The sequence below is a fragment of the Drosophila persimilis genome, unplaced genomic scaffold (genome assembly GCF_003286085.1).
Source record: "Drosophila persimilis strain 14011-0111.01,24,50 unplaced genomic scaffold, DperRS2 tig00000780-arrow-arrow-pilon, whole genome shotgun sequence".
In the NCBI taxonomy this organism is placed as follows: domain Eukaryota; kingdom Metazoa; phylum Arthropoda; class Insecta; order Diptera; family Drosophilidae; genus Drosophila; species Drosophila persimilis.
The window spans coordinates 373,830-395,857 of record NW_020825353.1 but is presented as its reverse complement, the minus strand read 5'-3'; the positions used below and the strand labels follow the sequence as shown (position 1 = coordinate 395,857).

General features: G+C 43.8%; 1 protein-coding gene across 1 annotated transcript; it reads right to left on the bottom strand.

Moving 5' to 3' along the window:
* Positions 1–37: 37 nt before the first annotated feature.
* Positions 38–3,234, bottom strand: LOC6602324. Its single transcript, XM_026992775.1, has 8 exons — positions 2,921–3,234; positions 2,411–2,865; positions 2,222–2,349; positions 1,784–2,171; positions 1,136–1,478; positions 812–1,074; positions 618–745; positions 38–555 (listed from the first exon to the last, which is right to left on the bottom strand). The coding sequence occupies exons 1-8, from the start codon at positions 3,179–3,181 to the stop codon at positions 101–103; spliced, it is 2,421 nt and encodes an 806-aa protein (XP_026848576.1). The 5' UTR covers positions 3,182–3,234; the 3' UTR covers positions 38–100.
* Positions 3,235–22,028: the final 18,794 nt, after the last annotated feature.

Genomic DNA, 22,028 nt, shown 5'->3' with positions numbered 1-22,028 from the left:
CCGATTATCCAATGCGACAACTGCTCGACAACAAATGTATGTTAGGAAAAAAAAATTAAATTTATTGTTACTTGTACATTTCTTATTTGCCAATTGCAGATTAATTGTTGTGGTTAAGCAGCCTAAACATGTCCTTATGAAAGGATGACAGCTCCTGCTTTAAGTATTTCATCGTTTTCAGTTTTTCCCTCTCTATGGCCAGCTTTTCCTCTTCTATTTCCAGCAATCTAGCTTCTCTTTTCCGTTTAGCTTTGTACTTTTGTTCTATAGTTAGGTTCTGCTTATCGAGCTCCTCTTCGTAGTTCTCCAAACACGGTCTTGCAGAAGGCAATTCCATTTCCTCTACCATGCTAGTCTCGGCGTATTTCCTCAAAGCTGGTCGAACAGAGGGGACTTCTATATTCTCTATCATGTTGTCTGGGATATAATCATCCTCCTCTTCTTCGTCTTGGAGTAGCCCATCTTGGGAATTGTCCTCTTCGTCCTCTTCAGCATAGGCCTCATCGATATCATCAGTTGCACTTTCCATTGCATCCTTGTCGTCATCTGAAGAGGCTACAAGTATTATTATAGTATTATTTATTGTCGCTCTGATTGATCGTATCTCCCACACTTACCTCTGCTGTCGAACGTGAAATCGCTACTTAGATCAACGGCTTTGGTGCCAATTAGGAGTGACTGAAGTCTATAGAAATGCTCCCACTTGGATGGCCTCCCAAATAATTGAACATCCTTCGCCTCCTTGCTAAATAATAAAAATGTAGATCACATATCAGTACATATTATTGACTATATGAAACAATAAACATACCGATATTTCTTGGTCAAATTGTCCATTTTGGCTTTGACTTCGACAGGACTTGCCCCGAAATGTTTCATTTTCAGTGCCATTTCCCTATGAACATGGCTATTCTTGCGCTTGCCGCGCAAATCATCAATGTACACTGCCCACAGCTGCAGAAGCATTTTGGTGCCATTGGCGCACCATTCGTGTCGGGTGGGATTATCTTTGCGATACGTTCGCTGCCTCATCTCCGCTTGTGTATACTCCAGCTTATTATCACGAATGTCATCCTACATATTTTCTGCAAAAGACCTTTCTAAATCCAATTTTGGTGGGTTCATTGGCACATACCTGTTGTTTCTCCATGGCGTGTCTCGCCTCTTTTTCCTTGTAAAGATGTCTCATATATTTGACGTGACACTTGTGGATGCGGAGATTCGATGTGTTGCCACTGCCGGATTTTAACACTCGATTGCATCCGGTGCAAAAATACGACGATCTCAGTGGCGTACCGTCGGAGTCAATGATTACCCGGTACACTTTCCAAACGGTGCTGCGTTGATCCTTGCGCAGCAGCTTGTACTCGCCTGTTTTGATTTTTTGTGCTATTTCTCGCTGCGATTCTTTAGTTCTAGCCGCGTATTCTAGATTGCTCGTAAAAATTTGGCTTGTTTCCATCTGGTCGGCCATAACGCTAGTAATGACAATAATAAGTTCTATCGTTCATCGATAAGAGTTCTTATCGATAATCAACGGAAACAAGCTGGCAGCCCTTGAAAAAGGTAATCTAGTCTGAAAAAAAAACACTTACTTACCCGTCTCAGCTGATCTTTTTCTATTATTTATTCTATATTTTTCTAACATGCTCATCTCATCTCTCTCCGCAGAAAATTCAGCAAAGCCGAATTTCATACAGCTATAACAATTCGTAACAATCTGGAAAACGAGTTAGCAGCCCTTGAAACAGGCAAACATTCAAATTGAAATAGGCTTTCTCTTTATTTTTTGTTTTTTTGCTCCAAATGCTGCATTATATCTCTATGGAATGCGGACAGTTCCTTTACAGCCGCTTTCATAACTTTAAGCTTCTCCCGTTCTATGGACAGTTTTTCCTCCTCGATTTCTAGCAATCGATCTGAAAGACTTTCTTTCCTGTTCAATTCACTTTGAAAATCTGGCGAGGAGGTGGCTCTCTCATATTGATCGTCATTAAAACCTTCTGTCTCCTCAATAAGATAATTTTTTCCAAGCGTATCCTCGTGGGGATGGTCGTCCAACTCGTTATCTTCCTGTCGATGATTTTCGTAACTGGGAGCTGGAGAATCCATCCATGAATGGATTTCATTATCGCCAGACGCCAGATCTTTGCTTAAATTGTTCGAGGATCCTGAAATAAATTCTTTGAATATATGAAATCATTTTTAAATCTTATCTTACCATTTTTCTCGAACATAATATCCTCAAAAACATTGACGGACTTGGTACCAATCAGGAGTTTTTGAATCGTATGGAAAAGCACCCACTTGGATCGAGCTCCGGTCGATCGAAGTTTCTCAGCTTCTTGGCTGTTGGTAGAAAAACTATTTATATATGCCTGCTATCAAATGTATATGTATAGGTATTTACCGATATTTCCTCGACAGGTTATCCATTTTACCTTTAATTTCAACATGACTTGGTGCGCCAAAATCACGCATTTGATTTTCCATCTCTTTATAAATTTCTGTATTTCTCTTTTTACCGCGAAATTCTGTCAAATGCTGCTCCCACAATTGCAGCAGCCTACATGTCGCCTCAGAGCGCCAGATAAAGCGCTGGCTTGACCGCGCAGTCGAATATGCGCTTGGGCGGTAAGGTTTTTCTGTTTTTTTGGTTGGTGTAGATCTTATGCTATTAATCTGCCTAATGCACACATCCTTTGGCGCGTCTGTAAGGCGCACGTAAAACTTTTGCGATGTCTCGTTATCTCTCGATTCGACTGCTTGCATAGGAAAAAGTGGGTCCTCGTCCATTAGTAGTTGAAGGAGAGGTTTTTTACCAGGTGGCGATTTAAGGTGAGCCGGATTCTTCACAATCCTACCCTGGAAGGAATAACATTTACAAAACTGTGCCACGATGCCACACAAAATGATTTACCTCTGAGTCTTGTTCATCTGCCAAAGGATCATTCTCATACATTTCCTCTTCGTATTCGATTTCTGGTAGTGATCTTTTATTGGTCGGTAGTTTAGTTCGCTCATTATTTCGGCTGCGATTGTTACGGCCGCCAAGTATTTTGCTATGCGTCCGGTGGCGCTCGACATTTCTCTGTGCATTGTGTGCGTTACAGGCGGCACTTACGGTGCTGCCATTGGTCCTGGACCGCAGTACGGGGGTGGAGCTCCGTATCGTGTTCATAGTGCCGCAGAAACAATTATTTAGTGGCGAAATAATATAATATTTAATCCCATATCGCAGTGTTGTCAATTTAAAGATGGCGTTATTCAACACTTATTCCGAACAGCTGTTTGGCTGACGACACGCCGGACTCAGACATGCAACGAAAAAATGAGTCGGGTGAGTTATTTTGAATGGGCTATAAAAAGGGGAATGGACAACAGTCAAAAACATCCAATGAAGATGGCAAGGCTCGTACGAACCTCACCTCGCCGTGTTTTGCCGAACAATATGCCTTGGAGACAAAAAGCCAATGTTTTTCTCCAAGGTATATTAGGCAAAAGAAGTGGGGTTTACCTTGCTCGCGTTGCATTTTCTGGGCCGTGTTGCCTGTTGTCCATACCCAATTTTTTTTTTACAGCTACTTCCTAGGTGGCTGATTTGAAAGAACGGTTTGAATTTGAAATTACAAGTGCGACACGGGGTTAAAAAAAAAACCCAATTTGATTTTTTCATCGTTTTTGTTTGAAACGACAATTATAGGAGACATAAAGCAAATAACAATTAAATATTACTAATTAGCAAGATTGTAGCGTAATTAGCGCCATGTAAAAAATTGAGCACAATTTTAAAAAATTTTGGAAACTGGATATAACATAAATCTCAAAAAAATCGATTCACTGCCTTTGAAATAGACATGCTCTTTTGGCGTTTGACGCCACGAAACCAGCTGAAACATTGCGTTACAACAGCAGTTAGGCAAAAGGTAAAGACGATTGCGAAGAAGCTAAATAAAGCTAAGTCAGCTGTACAACGACAATGCCCTGATTATCTGTGTTCCTTGCCAAGGGTCCGCATCCTGCGGAAGGGGGTGGAGGGTCCAGGCTTCCAGGGAATATCGTAAAGGGATCAGGGTTCCCTGGTCCTAGAGACGCTTCGCGGCTACATGTACTGAACAGAGTAACCCACGGACTCGCATCCGGCGGGCTTACCAGGAGACCAGGAGACGCCACGCCTCTACTGGATGGCAAGAAGCGTCAGATACTGGTTGGCAGCTAGGAATATTGATCAAGACGAAGGGCCATTTGGACATGACTCACATAACCTCGCTGCTGGTGTTCAACGACAAGCGACAGGTAGGCCTGTATATCCGCCTCCTGGCGGTGGGACGGCCAAAAGGACTGCAAACCTAATGTAATCTAATCTGCGGTGTACATCCAAACATCGATGTTTCTCCACCTCTACTGTACACATGTAAATACACATATAAGATGATCTCAATGAATTGATGAGGCTCTATGGAGATTTCGCATGCATTTTTAGCTAATCAAGCAAATTTGACCTGGGGACGAGCCGAGACAGCTGGGAATCAGCCCAAGGCACAACGGACGACAACAATCAACGACAATTGCCCAAAGATTACGACTAATGGTTGCGCCCCACAACTGTTGCACCTAAATGCGTCGTCGTTGTCGTCTGCTTGGACAAGTAAACCATCAGGCAAGACAACCAGAGGTTGGTGTGGTGTGCGATCGCTGCCTGTGGGAGCATGGCAACCGGTTTGAGGTGCCCCCGAGCCAGGCCAGTCACTTCTGTCTCCTGTTGCTTTTAGCCGGCTGCAAAAGTTCGGGGCTCGTGCTGTTTGGGGCTAAAACTTATGGCTTAGCATTTAACCTGTCACTTAATCGGAACTGCAACCGTCTGCTTTCCAGCAGTAAGTTAATGACTTTTGGCTCGTGGCGAAGCAGATGCTGGGCCAGAGGTTTGACGGTTTGAACGAATTTTAACTTTTGATGTAGATTCTTCTATATTGTTTAAGTTCGAACGGAAGCATATGTATACTGTAACTGGAGCGATACTTGTGGCTCCTTCGCCCTCAATCCCAATTGGAATGGATGTGTGTGTGTGTACATGGCTTTAAATGGCAGTTCGGTGCTTTCCTTGTTTTGTGGAGCCATCTTAATTGTTTCTTGCGGTTGTGGGCATTGTTTCTTATTGCCATCCGTTTGGGGTCGTGGGGAGCCAAGACAACAGAAGAAACAAACAGCTTGTACAATTGTGGCGACCATGACTTTGTGCAACTACTGGCGGCAACTGCCAAGGAAGGCAAGGAAGCAAGGAAACAGTAACAACTTGATGATGGCCCCATGGCATCATTATGGGGCTGCCTCCGTTAGGGCTGGGCGAGACCTTATTTGTTTGGCGCATAATTTATGTATGTCGCTGTATTATTGCAGTTGCACTCGCAGTATGTTCTTGGCCTACGCTTTTTCGTTGCATGCAGCATGCTGATGATCCCAATCCATGGGCCGTGCCCGCTGGCGCTTGATTGCAGGTTGTCATGCGCTGGGGCACCCTCGACGCGCATCCACGTCAGGACTGACATGTTTCATATCCCTTATAAACGTTCATCCTACGGATCCCAGTCGAACGAGGTCTGGTCTCTCCAATTGCATTTGCTGCTGCTCATGTGGCATCATGTGGTCCTGTGTATCTTTCGTGACGTGGGTCGGTAGTGCAGTCAGTCCGATAAACGTAAGATATGTTGGCCAGAATGGAAGAAAAAACTTACATATGTACATAAATGTGAGACAGCTGAAGCGGGCTCTGAGTCTCACCATTGTGAATAAGTCCTCGGAGAAATATGTATGTACAGCAAGGAGATTTTTTTCACTTATTGATGCTGATCCTTCGGTCTGTTACCTGTATCTCTATGAGTGCCGAACCTCATTTCACTAGGTGTAAATTTTCCCCTTTCCATCCGCAGAGGCCAAGTTTGTAGATAACCAATTAAGATCCACATAGGAGAACACCAGCTGGCTGCTGTTAATGCATTGGAGTCGCGATGAACTTCCCGATTGGAAACACAGAAACTAATTTGATTTGACGAAAGTCAATTAACCAAAGAGTCCGTCCGCCTAAGAACACGAACCCAAATGCGATCCGTCGACGAGTCGATGGCGGGGGCTGGCTTATCGGGACAATTGAGCGTGCTCCAAAGGGTTCGGGGCCATTGAAATTAATTACGTGCGTGTGTGTGTGTGTGTGTGTGCGCGCATGGGGTGGGGGGAACAGTAGCTGTAAAAAGTTTAATGAGCTGCCTGCCTGGACGGACGTACACACGAAACGACACGAAACGAAAACGAAAAACGTGAAGGAAACAGAACAGTCAAAGCACAAGAGCGACAAGAGGAGAAGCAAAAGAGAGAGACCGAAGCTTCTAATACCCTTGCTAGATCGATCGATTGCACTTGCGTTGTCTCTCAAAAAAGAATGGACTTGTGACCTATCATTCCTATGGCAGCTACATACATATACATACATGTGTATGTACGCATGACTGAAATATGTAACTATATGTATGTTTTACGGTATCGGTATGATATGTGATCTGTGTATCGAAGATTTGGGCAAAAATTATAATACTCAAAATCTGGCAGGGTATTTAAAAACAAAGAACCAACGAAAAGAAGCGCGTTTGTTTTGATTCTGCAGCAGCAGAAGACAGATACAGAAGAAAGAAGAAGCAGAAGCAGAAGAAAGGAAAACACGCAACAGCCAACGGCTTTTAAATTAAAAAGTTGCTGGCAAAGCATAAACGCATAAAACATACACAGATGGATACGAGAGAGACAGAGAGAGAGGGAGAGCAACAAGTTTGCCACAAACAAACTGGTTTTTTCACTCCCACACACACACACACACACACACTCACTACGAATACTCGACTCTCCCAATCAGAGAGAGCATTTACGCGATTGAAGCTCTGCTCTCTCTTTACTCTGCTCTGCTCTTGGCTTTTTACTAAAGTCTGAAATTTAAGCTCTGATTTTCTGTGGCCGCGTGCGGTTGTCATTGCTCCGTCTCGTCTCTGTTGGCGCTTTTTCTCGTCTCCTTGGTTTGTTTATTTTTTGTTAAATTTCCACGCGAAAAACAATTTTTTTTGACTTGTAGATCAGATGTTAGTACGCTTTGGTGTAGTGATCTATACAAAAAGCGTATTGAAAGGTGTCAATAGTGTTTGTTTTACGTAATTGGTAAACTTTGATAAGTCCCCAAATCAAAACTATTTAACATACATATCTGTGTGCTTGTGCCTGAAATTGCTTTTGATTGCGATTTGCTGTAGGTAAGTGTCTATTAACAAACAATCAAAGGTTGTACAACAGAGAATCCATATAGTATTAAGAGAACTTTGTTGTATCTGCTTTCTGTCCGCACCAGCAAACCCTGACCTAGACAACAGCTCTTGTTGTTCTGGCTCTTGTCTCCATATGCATCTGTATGTATATCTATGTTTAGGGACATATGTACATAAATGGCTTCTAGATTGTATATGACCAATCAAGGCCTCTCCTTCTTGTTATGGTCCCTTTTCGCCTTAATTTCTTTCTTCCCCAGATCGACTTGGTCCGTTTTCTCTGTTGGTTTTGCCATGGAGCTGCGACACGAGCACCGAATTGGGTTAAATTAATAAGTTTAGGCGTTTTGTTCCCAATCTTCGATCTGGCTCAATAGTTAGTTCTCATTTTGCTCTCTCTGTTCGTGACTGGTTTTGCGTGCAGAGACCGCTTGGGCGCTGAAAAACCTTCGCTGTGTACTTTTGCCGTGCGCCAGCTACAAGATATAATTGTTCGATTGATAAAGCTGCCAAACCAAACCAAACCAAACCAAACGAAACGAAACCAGACTAGACCCCGCGACCTGAGAGACCGACCCCTATGTTGCTCTAATTTATTTGCGCCTTGAAGTTTCCGCCTCTTGATTATCGCTCGCTTTTGTTTTCGGTCAGCAGAAATGCAATAAAATCAAGTCGAATATAACTCAAATGCGGTAAGCCATATAATAAAGTGGCACCCACGTCCAGGCCATAGGCACCAGTTCCAGTTCCAGTTCCAGCGGTCGTACTTCAATGCTGACCGCCAGTGCCCCCGACTGTCCCATAATTCTCGGGCTTAATTGATTTACCTCCACGGCTATGCGGTGCCCAGAGGTGGGTGGTTGCTGGGCTGGCTGGAAATATGTAAAATCACTATCTTTCCCACTATCTGCCCAAGCTATCTGTCGATATATATACGAATGTACCTACGAGCATAGCATTGACTTCCCCAAACGTCTCATTCTCGAATTTCTTTTATCTTTAGTTGCATTTTCGTTCAAGCCCCGGGGGCTATCAAGCCTCGAATGCATTTTTCTTTGTTTCAAGTGCAGCAAACTTGAACTTAAAGTCGGAATAATATATTTCCTGTAAACAAATATAATCAGCTAGGGAATTTTTCGCTGGCTTAACTTGATGTTGGATATTCTATAGAGAACATTCTTGGGTCGTTACATCTGGGAATTCGGTTCCCCATCCGGCATAGACTGTGTGCCAAAGTGAGGAACTATTCCAAGCAGCAGCGATAAGAGAAAGCTCATGCCACATGGCCTCAGCTCCTGATGTGTGGCTACCACCATCACCATCACCATCGCCAGCAAATCCTCAACCGAATGCCTGCCATATGTCATCTATGGGGCAGTTCAATCGTCCCGAGACTTGTCACTGTCTGCAGAGAGACTTGTGGAACGGCATAGCATCGCATCGCATCGCATCGCATCGCTTGTCACTAAATTGACCCATTTCAGAGCTTAAGGCGATGGATGCCATGCCACAAAAAATAACAACGACGAACGAAAAAAGCGAGAGAAAAGAAAACCAGAACCAGACTGACAAGCTTAGAATGAATCTTCAGGAGAGGCTACGACCGAGAGGGAGGCGGCAACCAGTTGCGCTTACTTGTGCATGTAAGTACATACGAACCGATATGTTGGATGCCTGGCAAACATTCTTGGGGCACGGCACTCTTGTATGCGGCCGGACACTTTCGGCAGACACTCTACCCTGCTCTCTCTCTCTCTCTCTCTCTCCGTCTCTCTCTGGGCTGTACTGACCATTCTCCGCATTCTTATCTTAATATGCACATTTCTTCGTCTTCGTGCTTCTGTTTCCGATCATCTCTCGTATGCTCTTACGTGCGTTGCCTATTGAAGAACCTCCTCTGGCTGTGTGACTCCGTCTCCGTCTCCACCCCTCGCCTGCTCATTAGCAAGCCAAGTAACGGTGCACATTGTCGAGTGTTATGCAATGCCAAATAGGATGGCAATGCCCTCTGGTATATGCTACACTCGTATGCACATACATACATATGTATAGCCGTCCCTCTTCTACTCTCGCTAATTACAACAATTGTCCAGGCATTGCCCACCACATTGATGGCTTAATTATTCGGATAAGTGCACTTAGGAAATTATTGCGAAGATGTTGCAACAGAATGATAATTATCAACTTACAACGCATGTGTGTACATCTGAATCATGCCCTAAGACACAAATCTTCTGCACAGATAAACATTAGAGTTCATGTATTTTGTAAAGATCTGGGTTATGGTTAGGTTTATAGGGCTTTCCATGGAGATGAGTCGATTTTTGAGTTGGTTAGGAGTATAACATTTTTCTGAGACTATATAAAAATGTCTAGTATTAATATCAATATGGAGTTAAAATCTCTTTCCCTAAATCTCTAAACCCAATTTCCCAATATCCTAACCCATTTTTACTCCAAACTATGGCGACAAAAAAACAACCTTAACAATTCGCAGGCCAACATAAATCAAAATTGACTTTTTTGGTGAGAAAGAAGATTACAAAGAAGATGGATGAAGGCACCTCCACCGCAGAAATCTCCACTAGCAGCAAATGGGATTCCATGCAAATGAAACTATGTATCATTTTTTCCAGCAAATACCCAAAGTATACTACATCTTAATTATTAAGATTTTTTTGTTTTTGCTCGGTTTTCGTTTCTTTTAATTTGCATATACTCGTACAGCTTCATGTGGCAACTAATTAGCATTAATCATTCGAGCCACAAAATAAAATGCCTGAAAACCATACAAAAATATTCACGGTCACTCTCACTCGCCGCATAAAACCGGCCAAAAGAAAAGAAAGAAAAAGAGTGGTGGCGGTGGTTGCCTGATTTAATGAGCCGCAAGGCATTCATCAAAAAATTATGAATTTATTTTGGCCCGGGTTGACTGAACCCGGCGACTGCGACCGTAATTTGGCCTAAACCAGGCCTAGGCAAACTCACTCGTTGCAATTAAGCCGCGTGCTGTATAAATATTCATTTGATATTCATGATCTTTTGGTTGTTTTTAGGACCGGAAAGAGCAGCACGCGATGGCGGTTGGATCTTCTGTTGGAACCAGTTGTTCCATAGTTTGGGATCTCAGATGATATATCCACATTGCTGACATCTTATAATCGTGTTTGATGTTCGAAAATGAGAACATTATTCAATGTTAAATATTTGATTGAATTAAGATAAAGATAACCTTCAGATAAACCCACAGAAGGTGCCACAGACTGAGGCAGCCCCCAGGCTAATTTACATTTTAGAAAGCCTTCTGAAGTGGATTAATTTCTATCTACCATCTTATGCTTTGGCTATACTATCTATGCCATTTTTTTAGTTTTTCTTTTTGGTTTATTTTTCTTAATAGTTGTTGTAGACATTTTGTCACACTTTTGTCACTCTTTTTACTTTTTTTTTGTGAATGGGTATTTTTCTCTTTTTTTCAATTTTGTTGTCTTTAACATGTTTTCATGTGTGAAACGTCTTCTAGGATGTTTTCTTAATGATTTCGTGTATTTCTTTATTGAATTCTCATTGTTCAATCATTCCGTTTGTTTTTGCCTCATTTTTTGGGAACGTGGGATAATTTTTGGGTCGTTTTTTGCAATAGTTGGAGGGCTTGAAATTAGAGAGTTTTGGATACAATATATGCAACTTGGGCAGACCTTTTGACTTTGCCATGCGTCATGCACACGCCATGTATGTTCTCCAACAACAGATCTCTGGCAGATTAGAAAAGTGCTCGATTCAGTCACAGATGAAACAGAATGGAACCCAAACCCATTTGGAGTAAGGCTAGCACACACTCATCTACTATGATCAGTGACTAAGACTAGGGAGTAACTACGGAAAATCATTTGGATTTGCGATCACTATCAACGACATGCGATCGAAGCGTGCAATTTGAGAATTTATCGATTCCCAATAGGCGAATGCGATCTGCATACGAGGTGGGGTGTTGCTGCACAGCGGGTCTTGGAGCATGCAACATTTCATGCAAGAATTCTTAAACATGATTTCGTGCTCTCGGCCAGATGCATTCATTAATGCATAATTATAGACAATTAACTGCAGGCCAGGAGGATGGAAGATGGGGATTGGTAAGAGATTGGTAAGAGGAGCTAGAGGCTGCCTGCCTAATGGCTGCCAATGGTGACGCTGGAAATGGCCAATCAGTGGAAATTGCAACAATTGGCCCCAAAAACAGTATCCGAATCGTCTCAGATCCAGCCGTACCGACGCTAGGATAAATATCTTGCATTCAGATATATGTACATATGTATGTACGTATCTTGTATCTGGTATGTGGTATCTTTTGTGTGGTTTTCAGGCCACACTCTTTCGCTCGTTCCGATCCGTTCCGATCCGTTCCCTTGTTGTTTGTTCGAGCCTTTAACGCTTTTCAGCTTGACTTGATTTCGGGGCGATGTCGATCGACAACTCGTTTTCCCACGTTGGAAATTCTTCAATTTGCGTGCAATCACAATCTCGACTGACACCTTTTCAGTTTGCTATCCCCCACCGCTCACTCTCTTGAGATAAATACCTATCTGTGAAGCCAGAGATATGCACTTTGTATCGACGTTTGAACATGTGCTGCCTGCCCAAGCAGAAATTCTTTTGTCAGGTGCTCAATTACGGAATGCCGCATAGAATGCATGCAAAGATTATTATTGGGGTGGGAGGGGGAAATCGATCAAAATTTGCTCTCCAAATGAAGGAAGCTCACAGTTTACTCAATTAGTTGGGATCTTTATTCTTTATTCAATGTAACCTTTCACCGATCTAATTATTCGCTGCAAAAAGTTTCCCATAGGCGAACGGACACATAGAAGTTTACATAAAGACCGGACTGGTGTCAGTGCTGCCATGTCATTCCAAGTGGCCCAAAGCCCGCACACATTCAACCTTCTTCTCTAATTGCGGCCCACACACAGACAACAAAAACCAGGCCTAGAGCCGTGTGAGTGCGAGTGTGAGTGCCAGTATGAGTGCCTGTATGAGTACTCGTACGATTACGAGTGCATACTCGTACTTGTCTGCCCGTTGACGGCGGCATTAGTGGTAAAAACAATTTACCATTTTGCATTTTGCAGTTTGCATTTTGCACGTTGGTGACAGATTTGCATCGGCAAAAATGCAAGCACAATAAATTGTGCTTTGCCTGAGAGAAGAAAAAATAAAAACAAAAACAAAAACAAAAACACAACAAAAACTGCTACAAAGTAAAGTGCATACTTTAATGTGGCATTTTGTCTTTTTAATTAAATTTTGATTAATTGTCAATGCGCCACGAAACGTTCATTAGATGGATTGAATTATGATGTGTGTGTGTGTGTGTGGGGGGGGGGGGGGGGGGGGGGGGGGGGGAGCCCCAGTACTTAGTGTTTTTCTCCTTTGGATAGGGGATAGCTATTTTAAAAGCTTTGCTCAAAACCAGTCGTGACGTGAGTCGAGGCACACGTATCGCGTCACTATGATACCCGGTACTCAGTGTCTAAATGTACACACATATATCTATTTTTATGATTTAGCAAACTTATACAATATATTCATGCATTCCAGGGTGTCTTTGTGCCATCTAACGACAGATATTCTAGCTGTTTTCATATCACACAGTCCGTTACATCGCTTTCTTTCTTCATTTTACCATCTGGCCGTTGCATACAACTCGCTCACTCCGCCAGGGGGCGCACACTGGACGAAAAAGAGTGTGGGCGAGAGGAGAGCGTATCAGCCAGGGGAAATTTGCTTATAATAATGATCCGACCGGATCGCGTCTCTGCAAATCATATCACCAGTGTGTTCAAAAAGACCGTATCTATAGGTAGCATCTTTGGTGGAGAATATTCAGAAATAACTGTAGACTCCATTACACTCGAAAAGCAAGTTAAAAACCTGCAGAAACAATTCATTAACGCCTCTTAGAAATCGACATCAAAGCATTGGTATATCATTGACCTTTCCGACATTTGTTCAGAGCTCAAGTCGAATCGAACCTGAGTTTTCAAGCCAAAATAAACAAAACCGAGCTGAAGTTGAAGCCACAAAAAATACAGAAAATGTGTAATTACCATACAAAAAAAAAAATACAAAATATTCTGGTCTAATTGCCCCCCGAAAACAAAAGCCGCCACAATGGCAAATGAGAGACTGGGCCGATGGGGGCTTAAGAAGTTAGACCTTCAATTGCCAATTTATGACCGCATGATCGTTGCGGATCAAGCCCCCCATGGACGGCAATTCCTTTTGGCCAAACTGTGCAAAAGATCAGCCATGTTTAAAGTCAAGGTCTTTGTGCATTCGGTTTTGTTGCTTGTTGCGGCTCTGGCAATAATTATTATAATTTTTTTTATTGATTCTGATAACAACGAAAAATAACATTTTCAGGTCATTAAATGAATGTCTGTGTGTGTAATTGTTGATTGAGCAGCAGGTTTTATTCCACGCTAGAAGGAATACAAATTAAATAGTATTTTATTTGATTTTTATTTGTTTTTAATTTATACAGATAGAAATACATGTTTTCTAATATACTAAATAGATCCCGTTGAATGAGCGAATTTTTATTGATATTTAACCATCTAAAACAACTATAACAACCATCTAAAGAACTTTCATATTCTATAGAATATTTGATAAATATTTACAGTTTTTTCCAGTCGAAATGTTTGGAGTAGCGGCACCCGTGCCGCGACACTATGATACCTGGTGCTCAGTTTTTGTGATTCTTAGCGATTCGGCACTATCAGATGGATTGATTTTACATCTCGCTCTTCAATCACCCGTCTAGTCCCAGGCTAGTCAATTAATGTCCGCTTCGATTTCGAATTTGAGCAGATAAAACGTCAGAGATTTTATCGAATATATTTTCTGGTTTTCGCTGTGAGATTTGCTGTTTTATTGGATTTTGTGTTAACCTAATGTGCCGCAATTACGCTTCTCGATCGGCATTTAATTAAAACAAATATTCACACAGTACTCGCCACAGCACTCGCGTGAGATATCGGGGGCACTGATGGATTTCAACGGGGAGATGGTGTGATGGTGAGATCCGGAGAGGCTTGCGATGCAGGCTGTCTGGCTGGCTGGCTGGCTGGCTGGCTGGCTGGCTGGCTGGCTGGCTGGCAGTCGTCTGTCTGCCCGCCCGAGTGGTCTGCGACTGGGGTCCGGACCGTGGCTTATCTTTGACGATATCGCGGATTTGACAGGTTTAGGTATTTGTGTCTGGCTCGCTCGATGTTTATTTATACTCTGCGCCTGGTTTTTGTTTTAATCTGCAAAGATTTGCATTTGCTGTCTGTGCAAATGGCTTGTGCTCTTTGCTGTCAGCGTAGTCGTCAAATGGATTTTCATTATCGCCCATCCCAGGTATCCACGGCAGGGGTTGAGGTTGGGGTTGGGGTTGGGGTCGGTGATCGGGGCCGTGGCCGGGTCGTCTCTGTGTTTTCATTGAAACCGGCAGCTTATTTGCCTTTCAATCAAAGCCAGTCGCTCGACAGTCGGAAATAAGTTTACACTTTGCTGAATTTGCCGATATACTCGTATGTATTTTTACGTTTGTTTTTGTTTGTTTCAAGACTTATCCACTTCGAGTCAATTAAACCAGTTCCCGACTCTATGCTCAAGGTCTGACACACATGCTCGGCATTTTGGGGGCATATCCCCACTTTACTACGTCACAATCGTCGAATGAAGCGACCGACGTTGATTCGCTGGTTGTTCCTTCCCATAAGCGAACGGACACGGTCGTTTCGAATGACACCAAGGACCCCTCAACCTTGGATTAACCTAACAAGACTTCTCTCAATTCCTCTTTGCCTTCCCCGAGGCCCGACTGACAAATGATTCCCATTGGACCAAACAAGCTGGAAAAAAAAAGGATAAGGAGATAGAAATATTGTGTCTGTGCAAATGCCGCACCTTCTGATAACAACATTATTATTATGATGATGTATTTCCATGATTTTTGACACAAAACAAGCCAAACAAATTATTTTTAATTGCTACATGCAACGCGGAGAGGCAGAGTGCCCGCGGGCGGCTCATGGTCGCCGGACCGTGAGGAAAGTGTGAAAACTGGAAGAGATCTGCGAGACCTCTCTGGCTCGGACATAAATAATAGAAATGTTGTTCCAGTCCCCCAGTCTGTAGATCGGCAGCTGGAGATTTGCCTAGAGAGCGAGAGAGAGTGCAGCAGCTGGTAAATGGCAAACATTTGCCAGAACATGGAGCGAAAAACCCCGGACACGATCATCATGAGGATCGTTATGATCGCTGCCTAACCATGGACTACGTGTGTGTGTGTATGTGTGTGTGTGTGCACAACAAACTCCACATGTGGTCGGTCTGGGTGCGGATCGGATCGGATCGGATCGGATCAGCGAGAGGTTGGGAGTGGATCGGTTGGGAGTGGAGTGCCGTGCCATGGCGTGGCGTGGCGTGGCGTGGCGTGGCGTGGAGTGATGACGTCGGCCACTTAAGCCGGAGAGCGAAAGAGAGATCTGCGTCACACAAAGCCTGATTCAACCTAAATGGTGTAACACAAACAAAAACCAAGGAGCAGGAGGAGGGGCGATTTCGGATGGGAGTTGGGGGTACTTGACTTGAGAGGATTTGCATTTAGCACGGACTGGAAAAGTGGTAGAATGAAATATGTAGGAGAATATCCGTTCAAATCGGAAAGTTCGATCCCAATCGATATAGAAACCACTTTCGAAATCTTGAGAGCCCAGTGAAGTTGTTCTTGGGATTTCAAAATACACAAATGAAACTTTTCTGGCTCTCTCGAATCAAAGACCAAAAGAAAGAACTAAAGATATATGATGCCGATAAGTCTGGCAGGCCAGAATGGATGGATACGGGGAGGATGGATGCTGTAGCTGTAGCTGAAGAGGAAAAGATTTAATCAGCAGTGAGATTTTGTTGTGGTTTCTTGGCTTTTTCTTCGTTTTCTTTTGTGTTTGATTCCTTGCCACAAGCTTCTGTGTTTCGACTACAAAGAAGAACACAAGAACAATAATACATGCCTGGATTTCTGTACATACATACATATATGCATATGTGTATATGGTTTAACCTTGAGAAACCTTGGAGGGGGATTCTAATCAGAGAACTTCAGGGACACGGCGTTCGGTGCTGGGGGTGGGGGGGGGCGGTGGACAAGTATCTGCATTCATTTTTGAAGATGTCTCTGAATATTAATCCCGCATGCGAGTGTCGCATAAATATCCCCATATGCACATCTTTTATCTCCATAATAACTTATATCTGGTATGTGCATCTCGCTCCCTCCCAGCCATAGGGTATCGTATCTCTCTTTCCGCCTGCACGCTCAGCACATCAGCATATACATACATATTTGTGGCACTCCCTCGGCTCGTCGCACATTCATTTCTTGTCTCGCGGATTGTTTGGTGTTTGGTCTCTCTGTCAACTCGCATAAACAAACAATTCGCTTGACGCCCTCCAAAAATTCGGCTCCACAAACAGAACAGAAGGAAAAAAAAAAAAAAAAAGTCTCCAAACGAAGCATAAAATTAAAATAATTTTTTGTTTTTGTTTTCATTTCAGTTCTGCTTTGTGGTGTCATTTGTCGTCTCTTTGGGGGTTCGGTCTTCCTTCTCCTTCGCCCTGGAGCCTTGAGTCTTCTCCGCCAGTCTTCTGCAGCATGCAAATTTCCATCGCTCTCCGCCAGAACTTAACGACTTTTAAGTTCCGCCATACGGACTTTGGTTGTTCCCTAAAATGGAGCAAAATAATCGAAAAAGACAACCAATCGTATGCTCTATTTGGGAGGAAATAATAGAACGCTTGGCGTTGAAATAAAATCAAGATTTAGGGATACAAATAGTACGATCCATTTTCTAGATGACATTTCGATAGAATACACACTTAATCGCAAAGAAAAAGTATCGAAAGACGCTGGAGCCTCAAGTCATGATAGATAACACCTAAAAGATACAAGCTTTCTGACACATTGTGTTGGGGAATGCTCAGATAGAATATAGAGAGACCCTCAGTGAAGGAAGTCGAGTGGAATAACTCTCTCCAGAATGAGATAGATAGCGTGACGCCAGGCTAGAGATAACACCTTCTACACCTCAAAAATGTATCGCTACACTGTAATCTCTTCGAAAGGGAACTCAAACTAGGATCCAACTCTGCCATTTCTAGACTATCCACAAACTACCAAGATTATAGCACTCTTCTAATGCATATATTTTATGGCTGCACCGCTGACAACTTCATCTTGAGTCATCTTGGTGTTGTGTGTGTGTCTGTGTCTTCCCTTTTAGTCGATCGGTCTGAACTGAACCCAATTTACGAGTTGGCCATGTGCTTAAGATAGCATTCGTATAGGGGTATGTCCTCCCATCTTTTGGTTAAGCTTAAGCCTGAAATGAATGCGACATCTCCGATGGTCCAGGCCCATCCCAGATCCAGTCCCCTCCCCCCAGTGCCCTCCCCCTCCCCCTAGCCATCCATCCGCACATATGTATGTGCGAAGAAGTGGAGGCTTCTTGTGGATGCTAAAAATTCAGCTTAATGATTTTTTATGAATTTATTGCCAGAGCAGTCGGCGAGCAATTTGCGCATGCGTTGCCTCCAATGAGCCCGAACTGAAGAGGGGGCAGAGACACGACTCTCCAGAGCATTATATCCCAGAAAATCCAAGAAAGCAGGCGCGAAAAGTTGCTTCGTTCAGATGTTTTCTGTTTTCTGTTTTGATACCCCGCTGCACGTAAATGTTTACGGGTATATGCTGATCCAGATCCGTATGCCACCGAGAGAGGATCTCGGTTGGGAAACAGCCAGGACGCTGCTAAACAAGGACTCTTTAGCGGGTATTCCTGGGTCGAGACTACAGCGGAGTTCTTTGCTTGTTTTGTTTCTGTGGCAAAGAGAACATTAAGTGGCTGGCTGCCCTCTGCCGCTTGCCGCTTGCCGCTTGCCGCATGCTGCATGCATATGGCGTGTGTTTGCAACGCCTACTAAATCATCTGGCAGCATGCCTCAATGTGTGTCCCGTCATACATTCGTTGGCACAAACAACAACAACAACAACAGCACACACTGAGAGCGGAATCGGTGTCGGAATCGCCATACGCTGCACTTCCTGCTTCAGTAGTACACAACCTCCGAAGACATATCCCATTTCGCTATTCAATGAATGCCCCAGCTTTGTGCGAGAGCAAAAACAAATCGAATTTAAGTCGTTTATTCTAGACAGACCCCGAGAGAGAGCGAGAGAGAGAGAGAGAGAGAGACAGCCATCTCTTCCAACTCGGAAGCTGCGATGGCTTCTGTTTTTCTCTAAAAGATGGAGCTTGAACATGCACAGACCTCTATGGATTTCGTGTGAAAATGTATCCATTATATGCTTCGGAAATACCAGGAAATCGGAGTTCCCGGCAGGAGCATTGATGCCCCTCCAGGGTCAAGGATACACACATTTGTATGTCCCCACTTTGGACCTAATATTGGCATTACTTAGAAGCGTCCAATTGTTATTTCAAGCTTCCAAATTCTCGCCAGAACTGACCCATTTGCCAGATTGGTCAGATAATCATTATGCTGGCTGATATTTATGGGACTATTTAGTTGGCTCGAGTGGCGAGTGATATGCGTGTGATTGGTATCCATCGCAATGCAGGCTGACGCCACACCGCCTTTGCACTTGGCTGCCACAAAAAGTTGCTCGAGTGGCGCTGCTGCAGGCGGGCTTGGAAGGCGTATCGGGTTTCGGTTTCCCCTCCCCTCACCGCGACTGCAATCAGTTTTCAGTTCACTTGGCCAATAAAAACCAAAGTCGCGCTTGTCAAATTATATCTCAGCCGAGAGGTGACTGATAAAATATTAAACTAAATGACAGGCTATGGCCAAAAGAAGAGAGGCAGTGGCAGAGGCAGTGGCAGAGGCAGAGGCGCCCCAGGGTCGTTCACTTGTCTAGTCTTATGACACCTTCGGAGCGGGGACAGTCGGCCCGGCGTCCGTCCGGCCCTTCATTGGCCATTTAGGGCTCTCTCAGGGCCACCATCGCTTCTCTCTCCATGCTTCCCATGTTAATTGTGTCAATTGCTCGGTGCTTTTAGGTTTAACCTTTGTCGGCTCGAAGCGACCTTAGTTCTCACCTCAAAAGTGTTAAAACTAAAGTCTACCCAAAGTTTATTCCAATTTATCAACCCGGGGGGGCCCCCTGACATTAAGTAAATTGTGTAAATGATGATGAAGGCACATTTCTGTGGGCAACACGTTTATTTTCACAAGATTCATGCAGAAATACATCTCTTATTCGTCGCATGGAACGTAAGAGGGGGATCAAGATCCAAATTCTCATAATTCCAATTGGTTTTAATCGGATATCTATGCGAACGAATTTTCCACTGAATCGGAATAGATTTCACACCTACAATCGCAAATTTCTCCTGGAAAAAGGATACGTGTGTTGTGGCCAGGCATCAATCAATGGCAATTTCCCATTGGATCGATCGATGGCTCTCTGGCTCGCTCGCAGCGTTTCCACCAGCATAAATCATCGGATGGCAAAAATGCCTTTGAAACTTGCTCCACAGATCCAAAAAACATCAAACCAAACAAAAGTGGGGGGAAAAAAAGCTAACCCCACATACGATATAAAGAGCCATAAATCTCGGGATCCATTAGGTGCAACTGGAAATGCTGCGAGCAGCTCCAGCTCCATCTTCAGGTTCTCCAGAGGTTTTTTTGGCGCGCTTTCTGTTCCCCCCCCACCCCCATTCCACCTTTCAGCATACAAACATTGTGCGACCTTCAAATGGCCCCTCTATGGGGGGCAGAGAGAGAGAGAAATCACGCCACTCTTGACTGCTGGCAGAGCCCGAATGGATGGACTTGATGGAACACGCACCAGCGAACAGATTCGCGTACTCCGAGCAGAGCGGAGCAGCGCGGAGCAGGTCGCTGTGTGGCTTACCTGGGAGCCGAGGGCAGCGATCGATGCTGAACATGTTTTATGCATCCGCAACAAATGTGTGCGATCCAGCACATACATACATGTGTACGATATACGATATATAGTCGTGTGTATATTCAAAGTTAAGGAAAACAACAGCGAAATACTTTTAAAGGTAACCCAAAACAAAAACAAAAAACACAACAGCCTCGAAAAAAATGGCGAAGGTCGTTCAAAGGCAATGCAAAGTTTGTGTTTTCTTTTTTTTTTCACTCTTTGGGGTTTTGTTTAGGTTGCTTTTTTATGGCAGTTCATGGATTGTTTCCTTTTTCCGTATACTCTATAGCGCAGATTTTGTATGGGGTATCCTCGGAAGGATCTTATCTTGTTAATGAAAAGTTTATAATCCCTTGCCTGAACCAAAGCTCCCTTCAGTGGACAGCTCTGCATCTTCACAGCATCAGGAGATACGGGTATCCTCGTAAGAATCGAATCTTGATCGAATCTTCTGCCTTTGGATCCCCTCTAACGAACCTCGTCAAGCACATGACTTGTATTTTGCTTTTGCATTCTCGGCTAGTTTCTTTTGCAGTATTCGCTGGCAGCAATGGAAGCTATTGGAAGCGGGAACTTACCGCTGACAGAGAGCATCGCGTCTTTTACCTTTTTTATGTCATGCACACGATATTTATTTTGTTTTTGCATAGAGCATCGAATCTTCGACCTTTATTGGCCCTTGAATTTCCTATAGGTTTTTCGATCCAAAAATGTACTTACGGTAGTTGGATTCCGAAACGGAGCGACGTTGATAAGACCGTCTCGTATCGTTTCGTCTCGTCTCGCCTAATTGCTCCTGTACCGGACGTCAACGTTTTTAAAATGTTGCTGATTTTTATTTTGGGCTGTTGGCCAATGGCCACCACCAGCCATCCACTGGGCTGGTTCCCATCATAAAGTTGTCGACTGGTTTCCTTTTTTTGGCATCGACGACGACGAACCGTTTCTGTCCGTCAGAGAGTGTGGTGGGACTGGGACTGGGGCCGGGGCTGGGGCTGGGGCTTGAGCCGTGATTTTCTTTTTTGCCATTTTATTTTCATTTTATTAACATTTCATTTGGGTAGTTGCTTGGTATGTGGGTCAAGTGGCGACACTTGGGAGCTGGTCCACCAGAGGATGGGGACTGCGACTGTAACCGAAGCTTACACGGATAATGCCTTGATGTATTACACGTATGCCCGATGGTGGCCAATACCGAACCCAAACCCAAACCAAACCCAAACCAAAACCCAATTCCAACTGCAATTCCAGTTTCAGTCGCGCAGATAAGGCGGCCACAAGAGGTGTCTGATATCGCCAGGGAAATATGAAATTACTTTATCGTGGCGGACTCTTTCGCCGCTGTCCTACATTCATTTCTGATCAAAATTACAGTCCGCTGACAGCTGATGTATTACGCTAATGGAGAGCTTAATGGCAGTCACTGTAGAGTTGAGTTTTATAAATGAGTTTCGCTTGGGGGAAACCCTTCATCATGTGACCCGATAAAACCGACTAAATAATTCACTTGAAGAAATCCCGTCAGTGTTTGGCTTGGGAAAGTGGCGTTCTGCTTGCACAAGTTTCCCATAAGCGAAGGGATACATGCGAGATCGAATCGAAGCAACTCCAGACAAAGTCGGATTGAGACAACACAAAAGATTATCATATCTGTCTTCGAGCCATTAAGTTTCAGAATTTATAAACCTGCTGCTGATTGC